We start from the raw sequence: 14,539 nt of genomic DNA, 5'->3' as shown, positions 1-14,539 counted from the left end.
ATGATGGTTGAGAACTTAAATTTTCAAACATTTTAAACTATATAAATTCATCATATAATGTCCTGAAGTTAAAGGCTTGGAACCTTTGATTAAAAGCACATCTTGTTACAAATATATAAACAACCTTTACTCATCTGCTAGGGTTCATGTTTGTAAATTCAATCTGCTAACAAGCACCTACTATGTGCTAGGGTTGAGGCTTCCCTGGTGGCTCAGATGGTAAAGAATCTGCCTGCGATATGGGAGACCTGGGTTCGATCTCTGGATCGGGAAGTTCCCCTCAAGAAGGGAATGGCTCTCCACTCCAGTGTTCTTGCCTGGCAAATTTCATAGACAGAGGAGCCTGGTGGGCCACAGTCCAGGGAGTCACAAAGAAAAGCACATGACTGAGCAACTAAGACTTCCTCTTTCACTTCATGTGCTAGGATACAAAGACTGAAAGATGAATGAAATAAGTTTCTTGTACTCAGGAACCTCACAGTCCCAATTCTTGATTTTTTCAGAAATGTTTAATTAAAAAATTCTACTATCTCTTCAAGAAAGAGGAAATAAGATCATTCATAGAGTATTGCCAAAACATTTAAAGGGAGAAAGTGGCAAGATTTGGTCTTCCTCGCCCTCCTCATTTTGGAAAATCTATTTCATGACAATTAACTTCCACTGAAATGCTCCACTTAACTTCTCAGTTTTAAATTTTTCTTCTTTTCTTGCTCATGTTCTCCTGTTTACTAGGTTCAATTTATTGCTATATCTTGGGATTTTTGTGATCCAAAATATAACCCAAAATAGAAATACTTATTTTTATGTCTTTCAGAGTTCAACAGAGATGGTCAGCTATTTTCAAACTATATTGAAGAGAGGAAAAAATGAACAAAAATTGACTTTTATAAAAATGAAAGAATAGGGGTGGTGCTTCTTAAATACAGACAGAAATAACTACTGAAAAACCTCAAATGAAGCTCTACGGTCATAATTTTCTGAGAAGATGCAAAATAATACATTTTCAGAATCTGAAAGAATATATTTTCTAAAAGTGCAAATATGTTATTACTCACATTATCAGTACTAATATTTAAATAATTTTTGAGATTTAAATCATCAAAGCCTTTAAAACCTGTGTCCTTACATTAGATGTTGCCAACATTTGTCTAAATATTATGCTCTAAAAATTATCCTTTAAGGGAATTCCTTGGAGAGGTCCAGTGGTTAGACTCTGAACTTCCACTGGAGAGGGTACAGGTTTGATCCCTTGTCGGAGAACTAAGATCCTGCAAGCCATGTGGCATGGCCAAAAAAAAAAAAGTTATCCTTTACAGATTCATGCAGAAGAATGGTTGCCATTTTGGGGAACTCAGATTCTATTGTCAACACTTGAAAAATTCCAAGTGATATCACCTGAGATAAGACTCCACAAGATAGGTAATAAAACATGACATTAAGTCACATACTTTGGGTACTGCGAGTTTTAGTTACACATGTCTAATGTAAGTACTTTTATTATTTACATAGATAATGCATTCACATGACTAGAAATCAAAACAAGATAAAAGACAGCAAGACAGTGTCTTGCTCCCAACCCTAACTTCATCCACTCCATCCATAACTCTCTTCTGTTCCACACAGAGTAAACAATTTGGTTGTTGTATATCCTTTTTGAGGATAACTTTTATGCAAATATAACTGTAGATTCTGATGTCTTCCCTTTTTATACAAAAGGTAGTATAACATAAACACTATTCTGCATGTTTTTATTTCACTTCCCAATACATCCTGCAAATCTTACTGTGTTCCATTGTGGAGGTGTATCATAGCTTATTTAACCAGTTCCCTCATGATACACTTGATAGTTTCCAATCTTTTGCTACAATGAATAGTATATATAGTTTTGTTATGAGCGCATATTTGTTGTTGTTGTTTTATTGCTAAGCAGTGTCTGACTCTTTGCAACCTCATGGACTGTAGTCCACCAGGCTCCTCTGTCCATGGGATTTCCCAGGCAAAAATACTGGAGTGTGTTGCCCTGCCCTCCTCCAGGGGATCTTCCTGACCCAGGTATCAAACCAGTGTCTCTTGCATTAGCCTGTGAATTCTTTACCATCTGAGCCACTAGGGAAGCCCCATGAGTGTATCTTTGGAAAAAATCTCAGAAATGTGAACGTTATAATTTTTATAACTATGGCCACACTGCCCCCTATAGGCAATATATCATTTTGCAGTCTCACCAACCATGTATGCTGCTGCGGCTAAGTCGCTTCAGTCGTATACCGACTCTGTGCGACCCCATAGACGGCGAGATCCGATATTTGATTTTTTTTAATTAAGAAGAAAATTTTATTTATAAAAGTAGTTGGATTGTTAAATATTCAAAACATTTGGATGATGCTCTGTGTGTGTCAGGGGAAGGGTGGAAATAAGAGAGCTATTCTTAAATTTAAAAAGGAGTGGAACGTTTCATAAAGAATAGTGATTTGAAAGTGTTTTACTCACCCGTTCCTTAATTTTTTCAGTCAGAAATGGTTTAATCATGGAAAAAACAGCATGGAAAATTATTGGCTCATTTATCAAATGGATACCACGAACTTTTAATGGAAAGGAATCCTTTTGAAAATAAAGAAAACGGCTTGTTAATAACAAAACATAAATCAATATGTGATCCTATCAACAAACCCCTGCTTTGAACACTTGCTAAACGTACAGAAATACCTAAAGTGTGATTTTATTTTCAAAATTATGCCATCAACACAATAGCCTGCTTTATAGTTCGCTGTCTCTAGAGTAAGAAAAGGTTTCACCATGTAGCTTAGGCAAAGTATTTAAAGAAATACATGCATATTTCATAAATAAGACACAGAAAATATCTCCCCCAATCACATATAAATGTGCTTTTGAAAAATCAGTGCATCGTTTGTATATTTATATTTAACTTTTCCCTTCAAATTTTTATTTTGAGGAAAAAAAAGTTTCCTTCAAAAGAAAAGTACAATAAACATACACTTAGAATTTTTTTTTCACTTTTAAACTTTTAATATAGGTATAAGTCTTTCATATCAAAGTAATATTGGCTTTTTTCTAAGGTTAAAAAGTTAAGAATTGAAAGAAAAACATTATCAATAGTTTCCCTAACCAAAGATGAGTTGTTAATTTTTTCCTGCCAAGGTTCTTTTATGCAAAATTCTTTTCTTTTTTTTTTTTCAACACACAGCTTTTAGAGATGTGTTACCAAATTGTCACTTTTCCTTTCAGGTTCTTTCTATGAATAATTTTATTTTAAACATAATTGCCATTATGCTCTCTAAATAATTTGCACCTTGTTTTGTTTCACTGACATAACACAATTTTTGTAAACATAGTGGGTTTTAAATATTGAAGCCATAGTCTATCAAGTCACTGTATCATCATCTAAGTAATCCTTTTCCTATTCCTGGATAAATAAGCTGTTTCTAATTTTCTTCTACAAAAAATCAGTGCTGTAGTAATGGTCTTTAGATACAAAAGAAATGATGTTTATAAGTACAGTTTTTATGTCCAGATATCCTGGATTGGAATCCTTGTTTCACTGCTGACAAAATATGTATGTTTGGGCATTGCTATGTCACCTCTCTGACATAGTAAATTAATGTGTAAAATGGAAAAAAATAGTCATATTTCATAAGCTTTTGGTGTAGCCATTAAACAGTAATGCATTTAAAAAAATCAGTAATGTATCCAGCACATAGTAAACTATCATTATTACATACAAAGTATTTGCTATATTTAAGATTATTCCTTGGCTAGGTTTCCACAGTAGGATTACTGTGTCAAAGATGATGGCCATTTTTAAGACTTATTTTTTTCTGGAAAGAACTGTTCAATCTATGCCAACCAAACCTATATGATACTGTGTTGTATATTATCATTATCAATATTATTTTTTGAGACAATTTTTAATTTAGGAACAAAATTTTAATGACAGATAAACTCATCACATTCTTGTTTAAATGTATGAATTCTGTGGTTTGAAATTTTGAACATATTTTCACTCTGTTGCAACATTCTTTCTTTTTAAAATAATAATTTTACTTCTTCTTACCGTTATTGAATTCTATGTATCTCTTCTAAAATTTTATTTAATCTTCTAATAAATGTACTTGTGTGTGTGATCGTGTTCAGTTGCTGAGTCTTGTCTGACTCTTTGCAGCCCCATGGACTATATAGCTCACCAGGTTCCTCTGTCCATGGGATTTCCCAGGTAAGAATACTGGAGTGAAGTACTACTTCCTATTCCACGGGATCTTCCTGATGCAGGGATTGAACCTGAGTCTCTTGGGTCTCCTACATTGGCAGAAAGATTCTTTACTACTAGCATCACCTGGGAAGCCCAATAAAAGGAGTGGATTGCCATGCCCTCCTCCAGGAGACCTTGCCAACCCAGGGATCAAACCCAGGTCTCCTGCATTACTGTCTGAGCCACCAGTGAAGCTCACAAATACTGGAGTGTGTAGTCTATCCCTTCTCCAGGGATCTTTCTGACCCAAGAATAGAACAAGGGTCTCCTGCACTGCAGGTGGATTCCTTACCAGCTGAGGTACCAAGGAAGCCCAATAAATATACTATCCCTTCTCTTTAACACACAACTAAATTTATATCTAATATTTGGAAGTATTATCCTGAAGACAGTACCTTGGACAGCAAGGAGATCAAACCAGTCAATCCTGAAGGAAATCAACCCTGAATATTCATTGGAAGGACCGATGCTGAAGTTGGAACTCCAATATTTTAGCCACCTGATGTGAAGAGCTGACTCGTTGGAAAAGACTCTGATGCTGGGAAAGATCGCAGGCAGGAGGAGAAGGGGATGACAGAGGATGAGATGGTTGGACGGCATCACCGACTCAATGGACATGAGAGCAAACTCCAGGAGACAGTGAAGACAGGAAAGCCTGGTGTGCTGCAGTTCATGAGGTCACAGAGCGTTGGACACGACTGAGCAATGGAACAAAAACAATCCTGAACAGACTACACACTTACTGTGAGAACAGCAGCAATCTTCTTGGCTACAGAGGGGGTAATTTGAAAGGCATGAGCAAACTGCCAGCCTTCCAAATCAAAGACAGCCTTGATTCCATTCCGCTGTGTCTCTACCTCCTGGACAATAAGCTCCGACGTGATGAGACTCACACGAAATGCATCATAAGCTGTGAAAACTTTCGGGTCCCAGTGTGCTGAAAAAAAAAAAGTGAAAACTCATATCTCAGCACTGTCTGAAGAATAAAGAATCAGAAAGATTTACAGAAGGAAATGGATTCCTTTTAGATTTAAAGATCAATAGAAATAATACATATACGAAGATCATGAATAGAATAACAGATCAAATTGGTGGTCCAAGAACATAAGCCTGCTTTTCCCTCCCTCCCTCAAATCCCTAGTAAAAAACAGATTCTTTCAATTTCCCTGGTGGTCTAGTGGTTAGGGCTTTGCCTTCCAGTGTAGCAGGGGAGGGTTCGATCCCTGGGAGCTAATATCCCACATGCCCTGGGGTCCAAAAACCAAAACATAAAACAGAAACCATATGTAACAAATTCAACAAAGACTTTAAAAAAAAAAAAGTGAAAGTGTTAGTCACTCAGTTGTGTCCTACATTTTTGTGACCCCCATGGACTATAGTCCACCAGGTGCCTCTGTCCATGAGATTCTCCAGGCAAGAATATTGGAGAGGGTTGCCGTTCTCTTCACCAGGAGCTCTTCCTGACCCAGGGATCACACATGTGTCTCCTTGTCCACATTAGAAAAAAAAAAAGAACAGATTCCTATGAGCATGGGGAAAATAAAAGAATGAATACAGGCTGTATGTGATGGCCAGATGAAACTATAGCACAAAATATGCAGGACGGAGCTGCGGCTGAAGGTGGGAATTCCTCTGGATATGCTCCATGTTCAAAGGTATTGAAAATGGGAAAAGCAAGGCTCTGGATTACCAAGAGTAGCCAGGGTCCTATGGTAACCACAGAGGTTGTTGCTAAGGGAAATGTGTGAAACAGGCAGGTAGATTCTCTCTGACACCCCTCCGTGATGAGCAGCGTGTAGCGGTCATGTCCACACAGGCTAGAACAGTGAGCATGGTCTTGGAAAGTCAAGTCAAGAAGCACTAGGGTAGCCATCCAGGAAAAATAAGGAATACCTGTGCTAAGGAGTTGCTGAATTCTTGTCCTCTCCCCTCCCACACTAGTCCTGGGGGAGGCCATGATGGGCAAAAGTGACAGTAATAGGCAAGCAGGCGATCTATTAAAAAGATATGCAACCACTACGAATTATAACATTTTTAAAAACACTGACACACAAAAGAAGAAAGGATCCAACTCAATAGAAAAAGGTATTACAATCAAAGGAGACAGCTAATAAAGCAAGAAATGGTAAAGGAAACAAAATAGTTTCAGTGGGGAAAAATAGAGATACTGTAGGCTATTATTGTGTCTGTGTTAGTCACTCAGTCGTGTCTGACTCTGCGACCCCATGGACTGTAGCCCGCCAGGCTCCTCTGTCCATGGGATTCTCCAGGCAAGAATACTGGAGTGGATTGCCATGCCCTCCTGCGACGGATCTTCCCGACCCAGGGATCGAACTTGGCTCTCTTGCATTGCAGGCAGATTCTTTACTGTCAGAGCCACCAGGGAAGCCCTAGGCTATTACTATAAGAGGCTATTATGAAAAAGAATCAGTTGAGATCTTGAAAATAAAATGACAATTCGAGCAAATCTCTGTTAATAGGACAACTGTCAGAAAACACACAGCCAACAAGTGAATAAGGGTCTGGAATATCGAGGTGAGGAATTCTCTCAGTTTCAGCATAGGAGAGCTAGAAGTCAGCATGTATGAATAAAAAGGTAAGAGACAGGCAGCTAGATACAGAGGTTTCAAAATCCAACTCATCAGAGTTCTGGTAATAGGCAACAGAGGGGAAAGGAAAATTCTTCCAGAGCTGCAAAAAGATGCAAATCTTCAGATTAAAAGTTTGGTGCCATACCTGACAAGATGAAGGGAGGAAAAAGATTTTTGACTAAGGAAAGGTAAAATTCTAAAAATACCAAAGTTTCTGGCTTAGACAATCGGGTAGAATGGTGGTAACATTTGTTGAGATATACTGGAAGAGAAATGGTTGGGGAAGGAAAGATCATAGGCAGTTTTGAACACATTAAAATCGTGCTGGTGAAATGTCCAGGCGGATACAGTTGAGACAGGGAACTGGTTGTCTGGAGGATTGAGAAACAAAGAGAGGATGGGCTGAAGATACAAATCTCAGGGATTTGGTGGTTATATATAGGCCTATGGCAGTGATTATTGTGGACTTAACATTTCTCTCTGTTGTAGTACAGAGATATATAGCTAAGAAGAGGAGGCTGGGGCCAATATCTAAAAGAATTTCAGAATCTGAAGTAGAATATGTAGTGCCAGTGAAGGAGACTAAGAATAAACAGTCAGTTAAGTTGGAGGAAAACACCAGGAGACTGTGATATCAGAGAGGAAGAGGTTTGCTGTGAAAAGATGATCACTGATGATTTGCTAAGGTCATTTCAGCAGAAAGATGGGAGTGAAACCAGTGCAGGGGATGTTGAGAGGAGCTATGAGAAAATGTGAATGGTGAACATGACTAACTTAAAAAGTGTGGCTGAGAATGGGAAGTGTGGGGAGGTGGCTGAGTTGGAGGCCAAAGGGTCTCATGGGATTGAGGAGGGAATTCTGGCTGACCCTAACAGATTTAGATGTCAATGGGTAGTGTGTAATAGCATGGGAAATTATGAAGGCAAAGAAACAGAAGCAATAATCAGAGGTATTCCTAGGAAGGCACAATGGGATTGCTCTTTGCTTTTACAATTTGTTTATTTATTTATTTGGCTATGCTGAGTGTTTGTTGCTGCTTGGACTTTTCTGCACTTGTGGTGAGCGGGGGTTGCTCCCTAATTGCGGTGTGTGGGCTTCTCCCTATGGTGGCTTCTCTTGTTGCTGAGCACAGGCTCTAGAGCCTTTTGGATTCAGTAACTGGGACACCACATAAGCTCAGTAGTTGCATCTCCCAGGCTTTAGGAGCACAGGTTCAGTAGTTGTGTCACATGGACTTAGTTGCTCCAAGGCATGTAGAATCTTCCCAGACCAGGGAAGACCCTGTCTCCTGAATTAGCCGGCAGATTCTTTACCTCTGAGCCACCAAGAGAGCCCTGCTTAATGACTTAATGACCTAATGACTAAGCGACAACAACAAAACCCAAGTTAAAAGTTAAAAAGCTAAACTCTTAAATATGAACTCATGGAAGCTTCTGACATGGCAGTCAAGAGAAATAGAAAAGAGGAGGCGTGTGTGACTTACCAATTCTGTAGATCAGAACTTTGCTGCCGGTGGGGTCTCGGGCTCTCAGGACACCGACATAGCCCGCCTTCAGGAGGCCAAGGATGCTTCTAGGGTGGAGATCAGCACTTATTTCTGGACATTCTGCTCTCCACTTAAAATAGTTTTTAAGTAACTAAAAATAAAATACAAATTGTTTACAGATAGCATACATGGTAAGCCTTTTATAAGAGTGATGGGAAAGTCTTGGCATCATGTAGGGTCCTTGCCAAGCTAATAGAACTCTAGATCACAAAATCTATTATGACAGGATTTTAACCTGGGGTATTTATTTAGCTGCAAAAACTAAAAGTACTCTTCATCCAAGATTTTGGATGATAGGAATTAGTCACAAACTCAAGGAAGAGGGATTTTTATGTGACCTCCAGCTTTCCCCCTGCCCAGCGTGGAAGCCTGGACATTTCTCCACACTTCATGGCTGGGAGGAATTTTTTTTTTTTTTTTTTTTGCCACGTTACATGGCTTCTGGGATGTCAGTTCCCCAACCAAGCATTGAACCCAGGCCCTCGGCAGTGAAAGTGCGCAGTCCCAACATGAACAGTATGAAAAGGCAAAATGATAGGATACCAAAAGAGGAACTCCCCAGGTCATTAGGTGCCCAATATGCTACTGGAGATCAGTGGAGAAGTAACTAAAGAAAGAATGAAGGGATGGAGCCAAAGCAAAAACAATACCCAGCTGTGGATGTGACTGGTGATAGAAGCAAGATCTGATGCTGTAAAGAGCAATATTGCATAGCAACCTGGAATGTCAGGTCCATGAATCAAGGCAAATTGGAAGTGGTCAAACAAGAGATGGCAAGGGTGAACATCGACATTCTAGGAATCAGCGAACTAAAATGGACTGGAATGGGTGAATTTAACTCAGATGACCATTATATCTACTACTGTGGGCAGGAATCCCTCAGAAGAAATGGAGTAGCCATCATGGTCAACAAAAGAGTCTGAAATGCAGTACTCGGATGCAATCTCAAAAATGACAGAATGATCTCTGTTCGTCTCCAAGGCAAACCATTCAATATCACAGTTATCCAAGTCTATGCCCCAAACAGTAACGCTGAAGAAACTGAAGTTGAACGGTTTTATGAAGACCTATAAGACCTTGTAGAACTAACACCCAAAACAGATGTCCTTTTCATTACAGGGGACTGGAATGCAAAAGTAGGAAGTCAAGAAACACCAGGAATAACAGGCAAATTTGGCCTTGGAATGCGGAATGAAGCAGCGCAAAGATTAATAGAGTTTTGCCAAGAAAATGCACTGGTCATAGCAAACACCCTCCTCCAACAACACAAGAGAAGACTCTACACATGGACATCACCAGATGGTCAACACCGAAATCAGATTGATGACATCCTTTGCAGCCAAAGATGGAGAAGCTCCATACAGTCAACAAAAACAAGACCAGGAGCTGACTGTGGCTCAGATCATAAACTCCTTATTACCAAATTCAGACTCAAATTGAAGAAAGTAGGGAAAACTGCTAGACCATTCAGGTATGACCTAAATCAAATCCCTTATGATTATACAGTGGAAGTGAGAAATAGATTTAAGGGACTAGATCTGATAGATAGAGTGCCTGATGAACTATGGAATGAGGTTCGTGACATTGTACAGGAGACAGGGATCAAGACCATCCCCATGGAAAAGAAATGCAAAAAAGCAAAATGGCTGTCTGGGGAGGCCTTACAAATAGCTGTGAAAAGAAGAGAGGCAAAAAGGAAAGATATAAGCATCTGAATGCAGAGTTCCAAAGAATAGCAAGAAGAGATAAGAAAGCCTTCTTCAGTGATCGATGCAAAGAAATAGAGGAAAAGAACAGAATGGGAAAGACTAGAGATCTCTTCAAGAAAATTAGAGATATCAAGGGAACATTTCATGCAAAGATGGGCTCGATAAAGGACAGAAATGGTATGGACCTAACAGAGGCAGAAGATATTAAGAAGAGGTAGCAAGAATACATGGAAAAACTGTACAAAAAAGATCTTCACGACCCAGATAATCATGATGATGTGATCACTAATCTAGAGCCAGATATCCTGGAATGTGAAGTCAAGTGGGCCTTAGAAACCATCACTATGAACCAAGCTAGTGGAGGTGATGGAATTCCAGTTGAGCTGTTTCAAACCCTGAAAGATGATGCTGTGAAAGTGCTGTACTCAATATGAAAGCAAATTTAGAAAACTCAGCAGTGGCCACAGGACTGGAAAAGGTCAGTTTTCATTCAAATTCCAAAGAAAGGCAATGCCAAAGAATGCTCAAACGACCGCACAATTGCACTCATCTCACATGCTAGTAAAGTAATGCTCAAAATTCTCCAAGCCAGGCTTCAGCAATACCTGAACCGTGAACTCCCTGATGTTCAAGCTGGATTTAGAAAAGGCAGAGGAACCAGGGATCAAATTGCCAACATCCACTGGATCATGGAAAAAGCAAGAGAGTTCCAGAAAAATATCTATTTCTGCTTTACTGACGATGTCAAAGCCTTTGACTGTGTGGATCACAATAAACTGTGGAAAATTCTGAGAGAGATGGGAATACCAGACCACCTAACCTGCCTCTTGAGAAATCTGTATGCAGGTCAGGAAGCAATAGTTAGAACTGGACATGGAACAACAGACTGGTTCCAAATAGGAAAAGGAGTACATCAAGGTTGTATATTGTCACCTTGCTTATTTAACTTCTATGCAGAGTACATCATGAGAAACACTGGACTGGAAGAAACACAAGCTGGAATCAAGATTGCTTGGAGAAATATCAATAACCTCAGATATGCACATGACACCACCCTTATGGCAGAAAGTGAAGAGGAACTAAAAAGCCTCTTGATGAAAGTGAAAGAGGAGAGTGAAAAAGTTGGCTTAAAGCTCAACATTCAGAAAACGAAGATCATGGCTTCCGGTCCCATCACTTCACGGCAAATAGATGGGGAAACAGTAAAACAGTGTCAGACTTTATTTTTGGGGGTTCCAAAATCACTGCAGATGGTGACTGCAGCCATGAAATTAAAAGACGCTTACTGCTTGGAAGAAAAGTTATGACCAACCTAGATAGCATATTCAAAAGCAGAGACGTTACTTTGCCAACTAAGGTCCGTCTAGTCAACGCTATGGTTTTTCCTGTGGCCATGTATGGATGTGAGAGTTGGACTGTGAAGAAGGCTGAATGCCGAAGAATTGATGCTTTTGAACCGTGGTGTTGGAGAAGACTCTTAGAGTCCCTTGGACTGCAAGGAAATCCAACCAGTCCATTTTGAAGATCAATCCTGGGATTTCTTTGGAAGGAATGATGCTAAAGCTGCAGCTCCAGTACTTTGGCCACCTCATGTGAAGAGTTGACTCATTGGAAAAGACTGATGCTGGGAGGGATTGGGGGCAGGAGGAGAAGGGGACGACCGAGGATGAGATGGCTGAATGGCATCATGGACTCGATGGAAGTGAGTCTGAGTGAACTCCGGGAGATGGTGATGGACAGGGAGGCCTGGCGTGCTGCGATTCATTGGGTCTCGAGGAGTCAGACACAACTGAGCGACTGAACTGAACTGAACTGATGGTAAAGAGACTCCCAGAGACAACTGTCAACAATGCCTTCCTTCGGGGACTTCCCTGGTGGTCCACTGGTTAAGACTTCCTGCTTCCAGTGCAGGCAGCTCAGGTTTGATCCCTGGTAGGGAACTAATCTCACAAGCTGCATGGTACAGTCAAAAATAAATAAATAAATATTTTAAAGTGCCCTCCATCCAGTGTACATATGTCCCAATTCCACCAGGTAGTGGAGTCCATGATTCCTTCCTCTGGAAGCTGAGCTGGCCTCTCATCTCCCTTTGACAGAAGTGACACTGTGCTAGGGTAAGAAGCCTCTTTTTTTGCTTTTTGGGATCCAGACACCACGTGCATACATGCTAAGTCATTTTAGTCATGTCTAACTCTTTGCAACCCCATGGACTGTAGCCTGCCAGGCGCTTCTGTCCATGGGATTTCCTAGGCAAGAATACCGGAGTGGGTTGCCATTTGCCCCTCCAGGGGATCTTCCTGACCCAGGGATCAAACCAGAGTCTGCTATGTCTGTCTTTTGCATTGTTGCGGGGGTGAGGCGGGGGGCAAGATTTTTTACCACTACTGCCACCTGGGATGTCCATTGTGGAGAATACTTACCTCAAATTACACTTTTAAAATGTACTATATTTCAATCGATCTCTTCATGATTTTCAGTTTTTCTAAAATGACAATATATTTGTTTTGAGTTTAAAGAGATCTATTAGCAATGTGGAACCAAAGTTCAGATCATAGGAAAGGACAAATTTTGCTTCTGAGTCATTGGAATAAACATGATAACTGTATTCACAAAGTAGCAATGATCTGGAAGAGAACCTACAAGTTTAAAAAAACCAAGCCTTGGGGGGATGTCAATGGCTGGGAATGGCTGGAGGAAAAGAGAATCTGGTTGCACCACAGGAGAACTGGTGCCATGATGCATAGACGGGAGGGAAATGGCATCTGTTTTGCTCTGCTTCTCTGTTTCCCTTTCTTTCTTTCTCTCACTCTGTCATGTTTGTATTTAATAAACTTGCTTTAATGTTACTAAGAGTTAAATGCAACAGAGAGGTTAGAAAGGAAAAAAAAATCAGTAAATTTGCCAACAAAGAAATAATTGGTGACCTAAAAAGCAGTTTCCAAATGCAGCAAGAACAAAAGACACATTGTAGATCCTAATGCATTCATTCTATGCACCAGATGAATTTCGCTTCCTCCTCCTGTCTTAGTGGGCATGGGAATAAGTGTTAATAGCATCTTCAATGTTCATCACTTTTTTGATACTTCCCTCGGATGTAAAAATAGTTCTTTAAAATTTGACTCAAGCAAAACACGAGAAGCACCATAGGAGCGCCAATAAAGAGATAACAACTTGAACTTCCCTGGTGATACAGTGGGTAGGAATCCACCTGCCAGTGCAGGGGACACAGGTTTGATCCCTGGTCTGAGAAGATTCTGCATGCCGTGGAGCAACTAAGACCAGGAGCCACAACTACTGAGCCCTCATGCTGCAAATACTGATGCCCATGCACCTAGAGCCCATGCTCCATGAGAGAAAGCACCTGAAAGAGAAGCCCATGCCCCACAAAGAAGCGTAGGCCTCACCTACCGCAACTAGAGAAAGCCTGCACGTAGCAACAGAGATGCGGCAGAGCCAAAAATAAAGTAATACTTTTAAAAAAATGTTTATTTTCCCATGGAATAATAAAAAATTATAGCTTTATTAAAAGGGATCTTTCAAGAAAGAGAGCTGGGTTCTTCGGCTCATTGATCTCTGCAGAATTCTGGGCACTCAGGAAACAGGTACATGTATTGAGTGAAAGAATAAATAAATATATGATTAAACCAGATGTGTTGGAAGATGTACAAATTACCCTCATACTTTTGACAATTTTTGCAAACTGAGAGCTCTACTCCTGGATCTTTGATTATTACCTTTTCACTGATAAATTCAAAGGTCCAGCTTACATAAATAAATTACGTAAAATTATGTAAACTGCTACTCAGCAGTTATCCAACAAACCACATAAAGTCCACAGCAACAAAAAAACCACCTGCAAGTGAATACACATTCCCCAAAGGCACCTGTTTTGTACCACCATTAGCAATAAATAAGATAAAAAGTTACAGCTTATCTTAGCCATGCTTCATAACAGAGTACATACTTTCAAATAAAGTTACAACCATCTTTGTGCCACTTTTCCAGGATTTAACTGCATGATTTCAATTCTTGCTCATGACCATTCTAAGAGGTAACTGTGGTTACCCATATTGTGGGTAGGAAAACAAAAGTTCGAAGAAATTACACATTAATGGGAGGGCAGTAACTATCAGGAGCAGAGCGGAGACTGAAACTGACTCTTGATAAGGTAAACTTTACAAAAGAAGCTCTATTTAGCGGGCAGCCCTAAGATGGCAGAGGAATATGACAGGGAGACCACTTTCTCCCCCACAAATTCTTCAAAAGATCATTTGAAGACTGAGCAAATTCTACAGAACAACTTCTGAATGCTGGCAGAGGACACCAGGCACCCAGAAAGGTAGCCCATTGTCTTTGAAAGGAGGTAGGACAAAATATAAAAGATAAAAAGAGAGACAAGAGTTAGGAACGGAGACCCATCGTGGGGAGG

At 40.0% G+C, this 14,539-nt stretch overlaps 1 protein-coding gene across 1 annotated transcript in view; it reads right to left on the bottom strand.

Annotated features, from left to right (window-relative positions):
- The window catches only part of TTPA (alpha tocopherol transfer protein), a 33,134-nt gene that overhangs the window by 2,971 nt on the left and 15,624 nt on the right, over positions 1-14,539 (bottom strand). The window contains exons 2-4 of the mRNA XM_018058466.1: positions 8,339-8,492; positions 5,008-5,201; positions 2,488-2,598 (exon numbers count right to left, since the gene is read on the bottom strand). Of these exons, the coding sequence (XP_017913955.1) occupies positions 2,488-2,598; positions 5,008-5,201; positions 8,339-8,492 (459 nt within the window). The remainder of the gene's footprint in view (positions 1-2,487; positions 2,599-5,007; positions 5,202-8,338; positions 8,493-14,539) is intronic.

Source organism: Capra hircus, chromosome 14, assembly GCF_001704415.2.
Source record: "Capra hircus breed San Clemente chromosome 14, ASM170441v1, whole genome shotgun sequence".
In the NCBI taxonomy this organism is placed as follows: domain Eukaryota; kingdom Metazoa; phylum Chordata; class Mammalia; order Artiodactyla; family Bovidae; genus Capra; species Capra hircus.
Note: the sequence above shows the minus strand (reverse complement) of the source record. Positions and strands in the feature narration are given on the sequence as shown.